Source organism: Linderina pennispora (assembly GCF_002104995.1).
Source record: "Linderina pennispora strain ATCC 12442 chromosome Unknown DL89scaffold_11, whole genome shotgun sequence".
Classification (NCBI taxonomy): Eukaryota; Fungi; Kickxellomycota; class Kickxellomycetes; order Kickxellales; family Kickxellaceae; genus Linderina; species Linderina pennispora.
Window position 1 is genome coordinate 95,378 of NW_024468259.1, and position 12,841 is coordinate 108,218.

The following is a 12,841-nucleotide window of genomic DNA, read 5'->3' on the forward strand; positions in this document are numbered from 1 at the left end:
TGAATGGCGCATGTCGCGCTGCGAGCTGCTGGCGCGGCTAACAGCCAGCAAATCGGGCGTGGCTGCGCCCGAGTCCGATTGGCCAATGTCGATGCTAGTGCGAGCGGACGCTGTCGGACTGTGGTTCTTGAAGTGAGCGAGCTGCGACCACGTCGGCAGGACGACTGGCTCGCTGGGCGCTGGCACCGGCGAGCCATCCTGCGCCTCACGCGTCAACTCGGCCTGGCGCTCGAGCCGGCTAAACTCTGTATCAAACTCCTCGATGATGGTTAGCTTCTCCTGGATGCGGCGCTGCAGCTGTCCGGCCACCCAAACCGTTTCGATATCGGCGCGTGGCAATGCCGGTGTCGTTACGCGGTCGAGCTTGGCTGTGTATTTGGCAAACTTTGCCTTGGCAACGATCAGCGCGTGGTGCGAGTCGCCGTCGGGCCAGGCAAGCGCCCGTGCGGCGACGCGTCCAACCCGCTCCGCCTCACGCTCGGCCGCCTTGTCCCAGCGCCGCGTGCGCCTAAGCTCACTGAGCCTGCGCATGGCCGAGTCGCGCAGCCGCTTGATCCGCTGATTGGCCTCCTCGAGCTTCAGCGCGCGCGTCTGCTCCAGCATGCAGACATCTGAATGTGCATTCAGCTCAGAGCGTGCAAATGACCGCTCGCACATGCGGCAGATCACTGGCTCATCCTCCTCTTCCTCGGGAATCGGCTTGATATCTCCGGTCACTGCCTCAGCCGCAGTCTCTTCAGCCGGCTTGACCTCCTCAATGGGCGAGGCCGGCGGACTCTTGTCATAGTCGCTGTGCGAATCGTCACCAAGAATAAGCGCCAGCTTCTCTTGTCGCGCCTGCTCATCGGCACCAAACATTGCTACGGCGCCGTATATGGTCGCTGGCCGCGTGATCTGCGGGGGCGCCACTGAAACTGGCGCTTGCTCGGTCGGCGGAGGTGGGACTGTGGGCTGCACCTGCAATGACGTGCGCTTGGACCGCGACACGCCCTCCTCCGTGGTTGCGCTGATGCGGCTCGGCCGGTGGGTCAGCGAGCGGCGGATCTGCGCATCGTCCAGTGACGGTCGGCTAGGCTCTGCACTGGCCTCCTGGTCACCCAGCAGCGGACCAAGCGCAGGGCGCACAGAAGAGCGGGCAGCTCCAGCGGACCGTCCCATTGAACCACTAGCTGGTAGCAGCGAGACCAGCGATGCCGTCGAGCTGTGCGCGGTGCCGGGCACAAGCTGCGGACTGGATATGCGCGAGAGCGAGTCAGGTGCACGGGCCTTACCAGATCCTAGGAGTGGCTCAGAGCTATTGGTTTCATGCCGCAGGGCGTGTGCCAGCACGTTAGTATCGGTGCTGGTGCGCTTGAGCTGTTCGTGTACCTCGTCATGGGCCGCCACAGGCGAAGCCGAGGCAGCACGCGGCGATAAATCATTCTGGACAGCCATTGCTGATGACAATAATGGTGCGATGGCTGGTGGTACGCGCTGGGCAGTCTCGGGCGCCAGCAGTGGACTCGGGTACTGGCTGGTAGCGGGCGAAGCATCACCCGAGGCCGCATGGCGAGCACCGCTCTGCGCCAGCTGACTGACGGTTTGCGAGACCGTGGAAAAGTGGTACAGAACGTCGAGGATCAAAGAACCGATGCTGGCGTCGGACGAGAAGCGCGTGCGCTGCTGTGTCAGCAGGCCGAACAGTTGCTCGGTCAGTGAGCTGGTGAACGACACGTGGCCAAGCTCTGAGACCGTCGCGTGGCGGATCACGCCGATCAGCCCCAAGACGCGTCGCCGGAAATCATTGCGGCCATCGATACGCACTGCCTCCGACGGTGTGCGGCGGTGACCGCGCTTGACCTGCATGATCATTGCGTCGTCGCTACGCAAAGCCTCGCTGTCCTGCGCACAAACCACCGCGCCACTATCGGTCTCCCGCCACGCCCGCAATAGCCGATCGATATGCGCGTCGGCACGCGACTTGCTGACCACCAGAACCTGCCACAGCGCATCGCGCCTGGCTTGGCTGACACTGGCCGGCTCCAGCAGCTCACTGAGCCCGCTCGCTACGCTGTGTCCCGATGCGCTGCGCTGTACGGCCATTGTGCCGCGCGACTCCTCACCCGGACTGCCCGCAGACATGGACGATCCCGGCCGACTTGCCACCGGCCGCTTGGCTTGGGCGCCTGTCGACGTCGCCCGCCCGCGCCCACCCATCACCGACTCCATGCTGGACGGCTCGGGTGCTGACCCGGGCTCGACGCGCAGCTGCGGCGCCCCACGGATATCCATTCCGCCCTTCTCCTTCAGCCGGATCGCATTAGTCGTCGCCGCGCGCGCCAAATGCACTGGCTGTGAGGCCCCGCGCGGTCGCACGTGCTGCGCAACATGCGCTGTGCCTGGAAACGCCGGCGGCGGCGGCGTGCCCAAGTTACTCAACGCATTTGATACTGTCGACGCGACCGACGATGCCTCGTAGTCCAGTGGCTCACTAGGGTACCGGTGCATCGACACATCCGAGCTGGCGATGCCCGAGGATGGCCCACGTGACGGCAAACTGCCGGTGCGCCTATAGTCGACTGTGAACGGGATCCCGCCGTGTCCCCCGCTGCCCGGCAGCGACGTTACTGAACTGACTGTGCCCTGGACGTGGTCCTGCGCTGTAGATGACGCCGATGAATACGTGCGGGTGCCTGCCAGATCATGTGACAGCTGCCAGTCCAGCACCGCCGCATCAAACATTCCGTTCTGCTGGCTACCGGGCGTCCCCCATCCATGGAATCCTGCAAACGGCGATTCTACCGCTGTGCTGCGGTTGTTAGCCCCACTCGGCTCCTCACCTGCCCGGCGGTGTGTCATCTCCAGCTCACCGCCATCGTTATTCGATGCCGCCGACGTCCACGACTGCACCGAATCGGAGGTTGCTGAGATCGAGCTGCGCGACGATACACCCGCATTGGGCTGACCCACCAGCATGGTGCTGAACCGCCGCTTGATCTGGTACGCCGACAGCAATCCCGATGATTCCTGGCTCGGCGTGCTACCTTGCCGCCGCCTCGTACCTGCCTCGCCCGCCCAGTCCAGGGCACTGAGCGCGGTGCGTTTTTTTTGCGTCGTCGATCCAGCGACAACCTGCGACTGTGACCTGCCGATACTGTGTTTTGGAAGGGTGTTAGCATTGGACGCGTCGCTCGTGAATCCGTCTGTCGACTGGTAGCTGAACCGCGGTGTCCTGCCTGATGGCTCGTTGGACTTGCTGCGCGAAATCTGCTCCTCGCCTGCCTGCGACTGCATTGAGGAGCGCGAGAGCTTGGGGAAGATGCTGCGCGATACACGCGCCATGGGCCGCACTACCGGCTGCTCATTCTCGTCTGAGTCCTCGGCCATGCTTAGCGACCGCCGTGACAAGGGGCTGGCCACGAGTGGCGGATTCACGCCCTTGGCTTTAATGTGTTGTGCAATGCGCTGTCCGCCCGATTCGGTCTTTTGCGTGACACTCTCTTCTGGCGCCTCTTCTGGAGCCTCCTTTGCGGCATCATCCGGGCCACTCTCTGGCTGTTTGGTCGCGAGCTCGCTCAGCTGCTGCTCGCTGACCTGCGATGTTGTGGCCGTGGTGAATGCACGGTGCCGCCGCAGCGACATCCCACCGGGCGACATATTGGACAGATTCTGCGCGCTGCGCATTGCCGGGCCCTTTGACAATTTGCTCTGCCGTCCCTCCGTCTCTGTGAATATCGCGCCTGGCGACGAATACAGAGACGGGCTGACGTACCGGCTCGGCGACATCTCCCCCTGTCCTTGCACCGCCAGGCTGTCCTGCGAGGTATTAGTTGAGCGCGAAAACAGCCGGTTCACTTTGCCCTGCAATGCTGCGCTCGATAGCCGCCGCAACTTGCGCACAAAGTTCATCCCCGACGACCGCTTGTTCTCGCCTGGCTCATTGCGCGACCGCCCAGAATGCACTGACATGCTGGTGGGCGAGTGCGGGAGCACCGATGCCTCTGGTATTGCCGCGCCCTGGAGCCCGAGCCCCCCGTTAGTGCCCCGCCGGTGAATGCCCGTGCTGCCAGCGTCGTCTACTGCCAAGCTACTATCTGTCTGCTCAGCTGCCTCGCCAGTGCCTGCTGCTGTGGCCGTAGCGTCCCCGGATATAATATTGGTGGCGCTGCTATCTTCTGGTTCTGCCATATGCTATATATCCGTCACCCCAGCCCAAGGGGTGTTTTCTTCGAAAAGAGGGGTTGTGTGTTTCTGCTAGGGCAATGTGTCCGTCAAGCGGCTGCAATTTACCCTGTGTGCCTAAATGGAAATTGGAAATAATAGTAAGAGGGTGCGGGGGAATAAACGATACACAGCCGTGGGCTATACAAGAAACCAATGGAGCTCCGGCTTTTCTTTTTGCATATATGTTTGTGTAGTGGAGAACGTCTCAAGACAAATATCTCGGGGATGCCCAGCATGCCTTACCTTGGCGATAACAGCGTAAACACCTAGAAGCAAAAATAAAAAACAAGGAATGTGTGTGCGGGTCACAGTTTACAGCGTATCTGAGCCCTGTGTGTATAAACCCCCTAGCGTTTGGTGCAAGCCGAAGGCAATGAGTCTGCTGCAAAGCGAAGAACGAAAGAAGATAGGGAAGTGTAAAAGTACCAGAATGAAACGAAAAATAGTGAAATGTAAAGAGAGACAAGAGAGTTTGCTGTTTGAAATTCTGCTTTGCTGCTCCTGTGTATTATTTTTTGGGAACAACGAAATCAAAATCGGGCTACTTTTTCGCAGCAGGAAAATAATGCACAAGCCTCACCCCTCCCCGCTCTCAGAATCTCGCTGCCCAGCGCATGTTGTGGATTTGCCCGCCATTGTCGTACAGCAAAAGAGCAGGGAAGCGCATTTTCTTTTGCGATTTGATGTGCTCTGTCTTTGAACAGCGCCATGCAAATGTTGACATGCTTTACTGAAAGCCTCTCTGTTCAAACGACCTCTGAACACAGCAAGCACACGGCCAATCCAATCGCCAAGGTATCTGCGCAAAAAACGGGTGACGGTCTCGCCACACAGCAGAAAGAGGGCTTGTTCAGAACAGGGGAAAGCGATAATTCTAAAACCAGCAAAGTCATCGGTTTCCTTTTTTTCTTCCACTCCTGCTTTTCACCACTGAATATCATTTCTGTTACGATAATCGCTGCTGGCACCAAATGTACATATACGGAGCGCGAGTCTAGAACGAAGAATTTAGAACCATGGACCCTGCACGCAACGTACTGGCAACAATAGCCTCTGCAGTGTCATTGACGATAGAAATTCCGGCCACGCCGACGCCCACGGCAACACTCACCGACCGGATAACAGCAACAGTAGCGACACTGGCCAGCACCAGACCCGCGCAGTCCTCCACAGTCTCATTCGGTGCCAAGGTGGCCTCGACTCTGCAGCAGGTGTGGGACTGGCAGCCAACGTTCATGCATGGCTTCCTGCTGGGCCAGCTCAGCATGCTGGTGGTACTGGTACTGGCGATAAAGTACATTCTGTTCGAGGAGCCGCTGGGCGCGCAGGAGAAGCGCGACGACAGCCCGCGCAATGACACGGCGGTAATGCAGGAGGGCGGGTTCGGATTGTCCAAGTTTATGATATTTTCGCGCAAGCCAAAGGAGCCCAAGGCGGACGATCTGGCCGAGGAGCTGCACAAGATGCGCAAGGAGATTCTCTCGCGGACCGGCTACGAGCTGGGGGCGCAGGCGGCCGAGTCGTGCGACTGGCTGACGGTGTTTCTGGCGCAGATTATCGCCAAGTTCCGCGCAGACGCCGAACGCCACGACCGGCTGGTGCGGGTGATCAGCGAGGCCCTGAATGGCGAGCTGCGGCCGTCGGTGCTGGACAGCATCCGGATCACACAGTTCTCCTTGGGCTCGGACTTTCTGCGCATTACTGCGGCCCGCATGGTGCCGTCGTCGGGCTCCCTGGGCATGCGCGCCGAGCTCGATCTCTCGCTGCACGACGAAATCACACTGGGCTTCAACACAAAGGTGCTGGTCAACTGGCCACGCCCATCGGTGGCCGCCTTGCCCGTCACAATGGTGGTCTCGGTGGTCAAGTTTGTCGGCACGGTGGCCGTAGAGTTCGATAGCGCGGCGCTCGAGCCCTCGGTGGCAGTCACAATTCTGCCAGACTACATCCTCGAGTTCGACATCCAGACGTTGATTGGCAGCAAGGCCAAGGTGCAGAACCTGCCGATGCTGACATCGGTGATCAGCAGGAAACTGCAGGCGGCGTTTGCCAAGGAGCTGGTGATGCCGAATGAGAAGCGGATCAAGATCAAGCACCCGTTCACGCCCAAGACCGCACAGCCAGCGCAGCCAGCGCAGCCAGCGCAGCCGCAGCAGCCAGCGGAGCCAGCACCCACCGGCTCACCCCCCAGTATACCGACGGACCTGCCACCCGACTACAACACGCAACTGCCGCCGCCGCACGCTATGCGCACGACGCTGTCGCGGGCAGGAAACCATGTGCAGACCAGCCCGCCAATGGGCATGCCGCCGCGGATGTTTACGCCCGACGAGCCCTCATTGCACCCGATGCGGGCGTCGTCGAGCCAGGCAGCGCCGTCCATGTACGGCATGTCGCCGAAAATCCACCCGATTGTGCCGGCGCCCTATGGCCCGCTGGCGAACAGGGTGTATGGAGCCGGCGGCCAGCGCTTGTTTGGCAGTGCTTTGGCGAGTATTCCGCAGGGGCTGAATGGCGTGACGGCATTGGCGGGCAGTCAGCGCCAGGCGGAAGACGACGACGACGAGATGCTGGTGAAGGATAGTGTGAGGCAGAGAGTGAACCGGGTCATTCGAACAGTCAACGAGTCGTGAGAAGGCTGTCGAGGAGGATAGCTGTTTGCATTCACATGATGCCAGCAGATAAGAAAAGCCGGATTATGTGGATCGCCCCCAATGTGGCAAATAAAAAAGGGACAGTGCATATATTGGTTGAGAATGACGAGTTGAATGTGTACATAGGATTTTGGTTTTTTGCTTGGCCCGGCGCTCACAGATACCGGTGGTCAAAGAACTTGATGGTGACCCCAATATCCGCAGCCACCCTCAGCACCGTCGCATCGTGCAGCTGGCGAGCATCATCCGAGGCGCATCGGCGCCAGATATCCGCAAACTCCCTCACCAGCGTCCTCACGCCGCGCAGGTACCCGTAATCGGGGCCAGCGCAGCCGCCAGAGCACGGGCATTTGGGCATGGGATCAGCCTCAGTCACATGGAAGAACCTGGCCGCCGCGCACGTCGACATGGGCGTGTCGGAGCCGTCAGACGCAGTGGAGGGGCCAAACAGGGGCGAACTGGCGGCGGGGTCCGGCGGGCACTGCTCATGGCACGAGGCATCGGGGCGGGTCAGTGTAGGCTCGGCATAGACATCCGGGTTGGCGACAAAGCTGCAGTTGACAAAGTCAATAATGCGCAGGTCGATCTGCGGCAGCTCAAGCGGCGCCGTAGCCCACTGGCTCTGCCGCCCGCACTCATTTGCCAGATGCGACAATGGTCGGCCACTGGTGCTGCCGCGGGAATCGGCAGAGCCAGGCAGTAGTGAGCTGCGGTCGGTGAATGAATTGGCCGGCGTCATCGTGCCGTGCAGTGGCGGCGTCGACAGCGGCAGCAGAGGAGTGTTTGCCGGTGTGGTGGCCGAGGTCACCAATGCAGGGGCATGTAGCATGGACTGCGACAGCGGGTGGTGGATGGCGGGCTCGGGCGGCAATGGCATTGGGATTGCCGGGGCGGTCGGTCGCCGCGCAAGCGACGGCGGCTGGTCAGGTAGGTCGGTGGTCGGGAACTCGTCCACGGCCCGCGTGGCAGCATACCCGTCGTAGACCAGCAAAAGGCTGGAGCCGAAGAAGCGGAAGCCGTGCATTTGCTCGACGGTCCGGTAGAGACTGCGCAGCTTGACCAGGAGGGCCGGAATCAGATAGGCAAACACTGTCTCGCCGTTGTCCAGGAACTCCAGCAGCGAGCGCTGGAACGTGAACTTGTTCAGCGACCGCCCGTAGTACTTGTCCTGGAAGAGGAAACGGTTGCGGTCGGCCTTGTAGACCTGCAGCCCGCACATGCGCACGCCCAGCTCCTTGCTAGTGGTGGCTGCGCACTTGATGGTCTGCGAGACGACCTTTTTCGCCGGTGCATTGACGCCATGTTGCCGCGTGCCCATTTTGAGATCGAGGATGCATGGCCGCCGCATGGATGCGGTCAGATCGGACATCAGGATGAACTGGTGCGTGCTGCCCTCGATGGCCTCGGTGGGCATGCGCTTGGCGCATTTCTTCTTCCACAGATTTTCAAAGTCCGCCGTGGCGGCGGTTTGAGCTGGGCAGTCCGCGGCCTTGGCGAGGTCCGGCTCGGAGCGGTCCAGTGGCTCACTAACACAGGCCGTGAGCCGGGGCCGCACCTTCATCGCCCCCGTGCTTTCGCGCCGCACAGGCAGACCGTCGCTGCCTAGCAGGGCGCCCGGGGGTCCAGACGCAGCATCGGCTACTGCCCGGTCGTGCAGCAGACTGGAGCCGCGCATGCGGTTGGAGCCAAGCAAAGGGTGGACGATAGGCGCTAGGGCTGTCATGCGCGGTACGCCCGGCAGCAGCTTTGCTGCTGGGGCCTCGGTCCGCGCTGGCCCGGCTGACGGACGGTTTTCCGGGCTGCTGCTGGAGCTAGTGCTTGTAGACGACACATGGCCTCGTGCATCATACATGGAGTTCATACACAGCCCCTCTATATCGCTCAACATCATGTGTTTCTGCAGGTCCAGACTATGTGCCTCGTCGGCGTCGTTGGTGCCGGTGGTGCGCTCGACGGCCGACGCCAATGGCATGAAATGAGCGGGCTGCAGATCAGTCGACGAGTGGCGGCGACGCACGGGTCCATGGGCTCTGATTTTTGCCTGCTGCCGGGCCCGGGCCTTGAGCGCGCGCGGCGACAGCGCGTCCTTCAGAATCTGCTCCTGCATGGCCCGCCAGGCACCGCTCAGGTGCATCTTGCGGGCACCGAAGCTACCAGGTGCGGCAGTGCGGCTGCTGGGCGACGGCACCAGCTGGCGGGCCAGGCAGCTGGGCAGAATATGCAGGTTCTGCTCCAGCACAATCTCCGGGACTGGGTCGCCGCCCTCGGGCTTTTTGCGGTACGTGACATTGACGACGCCCAGGCAGCTGGGCACAAACCGGTACAGGTCGCGGTGCAAGTAATCCACGGCCTCGTAGAACGCGCGCTCGCGCTCATTCATCGGCTTGCAGATGGCGCTGCCCGAGAACTTTAGGAACGGCGTGTGTCCGCCCACCTGGTTAACAAACGGAGTTAACGCCAACGACGGCGGCGTCACCGGGCCGTGGAATGTCGCCTCTTCGTCGAGCCACGGCTGCCCGAGCTCGTCGCCCGACACGTCCATTAATTCGTCGTCCGTCACGTGCGTTTCATAGTAACTATCGTCGTCCTCGTCCATGCTGACCTCGTTGATGTCGTCCTGCACGTCGAGCCACACGCCTGGCGGCTCATTGAGCGACCGCCGCGGCGAGATGCTGCGTAGCCGGTAGTGCGAGCGGTTCTGAATCAGCTGGTAGTTTTTCACCCCTGCTCCATCGATCTGCGGGATGCCCTGGGCTGACACTGACGCCATTAGTGGCGGATGAGCCGCCATGTGTTGCGATGCACTGTTATGAATGTGCTCTGATGTCGCTGCGGCTGTGTGCTGCATGGGTGTCAGGAGCTCATCCAGTTGATTTTCCACCCGGCTTTTCCGCCACCGCCGGCCGGACCGCGACGGAGCGCCTACGGCGGCGCCGGGCGTGCTGCTGGTTGGAGTAAGCGGTTGCTGGTCTGTTGGGGCTAGTTGTACACGGAAAGAGTGCATTGTATGCACATGCTGTACAGGGTTTGGAATTTAAAATAAAAAGGTGAGGGTTGGCGGGAAAAAGAAGATAATCCTGCGGCAAGGGAGCGGATAACCTGCAACAAGCAATGTAGCCGATAATAAAAGCGCCAGCGAAAAAATGTCGGAAAAGAGCGAGGGAAAGCACCAGTCTGGTTAAAAAACACGGAAGAAGGGAAAAAAGAAGAAAAAAGTGTAAACTCGACAAAAAAGCGCGCTCTAGCCGATATTTATACCCCTCGCGAATCGACAAGAGGCCCAGGCATTTTTTGCTTTGGGGGGGCCTTCCAACCGCCCCTTCCTGCCACCCCCCACTGGCCCACATCGATTGGCAGCGCCCCGTATTGGCAAAAGTTCAAGGTACGGTTTCTGTGCGACAATCTTTGGGCACGATATGGCGGAGCGAGCATTCATATTGGGCCGCACAAGAAGCAAGGCATTTCCCAAGAGTCCTGCCGCATTCCCCCTTCTCAAACGCCGTTAGAGCTGCCCTCTCCCACCTGCATGCGAGCCGCGATGGAAAAACGCACGGTGCTTGTCCGATGGAGAGCCACACGTGGGGTGAGGCGGGCACCTCCACTTGCTTTGCGTGCTGTTCACTCTGTAGCACCAATCGTGAAGGCCATTGCTGTGCTATCTGCCCTGCCACCAGTTTAAGCCACGCATTTACAACGGCTATAGGCCACTGGCTAGTAGTCTTATGCTTTTCCTCCTCTAACGCGTCTCGACGCCCCCATGTCTAGAATATCCTTCTACACCACACACCGCGCACACGGCCAATTGTGCTTGGTCACGCTTTCAAAGCGTTTTTATTTTGCCTGCACGGCCAATTTGCTGCTATTCGCACCACATGCATGCATGTCTGGATAGGCCCAAAAAATGCCTACCCTTCCTTTTTCGTTTTGCCATTAGGTCATGTTTTTGTTGAGAGATGCACAAAATAAATAAAAAAAACATAGTGCCAAGCGGTGCGTGCATGTGGGTAACGACGCCATAGCATCATTGGCATATCAGGGCCTCAGTGTGTAAATGCATATGCTGCATACAATCAGCATATCTGTCATCCAGTAGTATGCACATCGTGGGCTCAGGCAGAGGCCTTCCTAACACCCGATTTCCTGCAAATGCTTTGCCACAGTGACACTCGAAGAATGCATGCTTCTGTATTTTTTTTCGGAGAACGGCCAGAGGGGGTTTCTGGGTTGTTGCTTTTTTCCCACTGGCTCGGTGCATTTTCATCCAGCCATCGAGCATGACCTAGATGCGATAGGTGCAAGGGCAGCATATGGCATTAGTCGATTGGATTGCCCGGGAACGCCGTATCTCGAAAAACGGCTTTGCATCTTGCTCGTGGCAGGTCTTGGGCACAAAATCGATAAGATCCGATTTCGACCTAATTCGTCCCACGACTCGTCAGGAGCCGTGGCTCGCCGGCTCAGGAACACAGGCTTCAATTTTGCCACAAGGAAAAATCTGGACGCTTTTTTTGTTTATCAGCATTCACTTCTATCCAAAAAACGCAATTCATAAACAGCGACAATGCCAGAGGTAGCCCGCACCGTGACACCCGCAGAAGACGAGCTGCGCGCGGCCATTGCAGCTGTGAAGGCATCGAACCCCGAGTTTGGCATCGCCCGCGTACTGAGCACGATCCGCTCCTCGCACGGCGACTGGCAGGTCAGCGAGAAGCGTGTGCGCAAGTTCCTGGGCGCGCTGGGGCTGGTGCAGAGCGACAATGCCGGGATCCCGAAGAGCTCATTGGCGCCGACGGATCTGGCGGCAACCACGGGCAAGGGCCAGGTGGAGATCCGGTACATCGACGGCACAAAGGGCAAGGGCGTGTTTGCAACGCAGGACATGCAGCCTGGGAGCATAGTGTTTGAGGAGACGCCCTTTGCGTGGTACCCGCGCTGGGACACCGTCGGCGCCGCCTACCACCTGGACGCCGATCACGAGTGCCAGCTGTGCGCGCGCTCGCTGGACCCAACGGTAGTGCGCACGCGCGTGCGCCCGGCAAAATGTGCCTCGTGCGGGGTCAAATTCTGCAGCAGCATCTGCAAGACCGAGGCCGATATGCATTTCCACAAAATTGAGTGCTCCAAGAGCAACCCGGCGTTTGCCAAGCTGGCCGATTTCAGCCGCCGCCAGGACCAGTGGGGGGCGCCGATGGGCGCTGTGCGCGCGCTGGAGCGCGTCATCATGGAGTTTGAGCAAAGCACGAGGCGTGGCCGCGAGGCGTGGGCTGGTCTAAAGGCCTTTGCCACTGTGAGCCAGGAGACGATTGACGAGAGGCGGTTTGGCCCTGCTTGGTTCATGTACCAGGAGGACCGCGAGAACAAATGGAAGGCCAGCTACAAGCTGATGAAGAGCGCCTTGTGTCCGCCGCCTGCAGCCTGCGGGCTCACGGCGTTTGACAGGATCCCGGCCAAGATCAAGGAGGAGATGCTCTCGTACCAGGGATGGCTGGATCTGCTCGGAAAGTACTGCCTGAACGACCAGAATGGCGGCTTCTATCTGCTGCAGAGCTGCTTTAACCATAGCTGCGTGCCCAACTGCCAGGTCTCGCATCCAAACTCGGGAAAGTACCGCGCCCATATCGAGATTCTGAAGCCCATCAAGCAAGGCGAGGAGATGTTTATTACCTATGTCAACCCCAGAGATGGCGTCGAGGCGCGTCGCAAGGACCTGAAGGACTGGTACATGTTTGAGTGCAGCTGCACGAGGTGCCAGAAGGAGCTGCAGGATCTTCCAAAGACCGAACGCCAGGAAAATGTCATCACAATTTAGACAGGATACTTTTCTTGAATACACGGTAGGATCTCTACTTGCTGCACTCTTGGATCTTCTGACGGTCCTTGATGCCATAGACAGTCTTGGTCCACCACTTCTCTCCCCATTTAGCATACCCGACATCACAGGCCATTCTGCCTAAATGAGCTGCAGCCGTTATAAGACGGCAACC

The 12,841-nt window shown here is 59.7% G+C and overlaps 4 protein-coding genes across 4 annotated transcripts; 3 read left to right on the forward strand and 1 right to left on the reverse strand.

Annotated features, from left to right (window-relative positions):
- The first annotated feature begins 4,446 nt into the window (after positions 1–4,446).
- DL89DRAFT_36403 (uncharacterized protein) lies at positions 4,447–5,061 on the forward strand. Its single transcript, XM_040891577.1, has one exon. The coding sequence runs from the start codon at positions 4,496–4,498 to the stop codon at positions 4,901–4,903; it is 408 nt and encodes a 135-aa protein (XP_040741621.1). The 5' UTR covers positions 4,447–4,495; the 3' UTR covers positions 4,904–5,061.
- A 605-nt stretch (positions 5,062–5,666) lies between these two features.
- On the forward strand, positions 5,667–6,293 carry DL89DRAFT_225512 (uncharacterized protein; the record flags this gene model as incomplete). The annotated part of the gene is made up of 1 exon (XM_040884760.1): positions 5,667–6,293. A coding segment is annotated over one exon (627 nt), but the record flags the coding sequence as incomplete, so codon positions are not given.
- Positions 6,294–7,830: 1,537 nt separating this feature from the next.
- DL89DRAFT_225312 (SAICAR synthase-like protein) lies at positions 7,831–9,399 on the reverse strand (the record flags this gene model as incomplete). The annotated part of the gene is made up of 2 exons (XM_040884747.1): positions 7,831–8,245; positions 9,140–9,399. Coding segments are annotated over 2 exons (675 nt in total), but the record flags the coding sequence as incomplete, so codon positions are not given.
- Positions 9,400–11,412: 2,013 nt separating this feature from the next.
- DL89DRAFT_248169 (SET domain-containing protein) lies at positions 11,413–12,666 on the forward strand (the record flags this gene model as incomplete). The annotated part of the gene is made up of 1 exon (XM_040885142.1): positions 11,413–12,666. The coding sequence occupies exon 1, from the start codon at positions 11,419–11,421 to the stop codon at positions 12,664–12,666; it is 1,248 nt and encodes a 415-aa protein (XP_040741624.1). The 5' UTR covers positions 11,413–11,418.
- Positions 12,667–12,841: the final 175 nt, after the last annotated feature.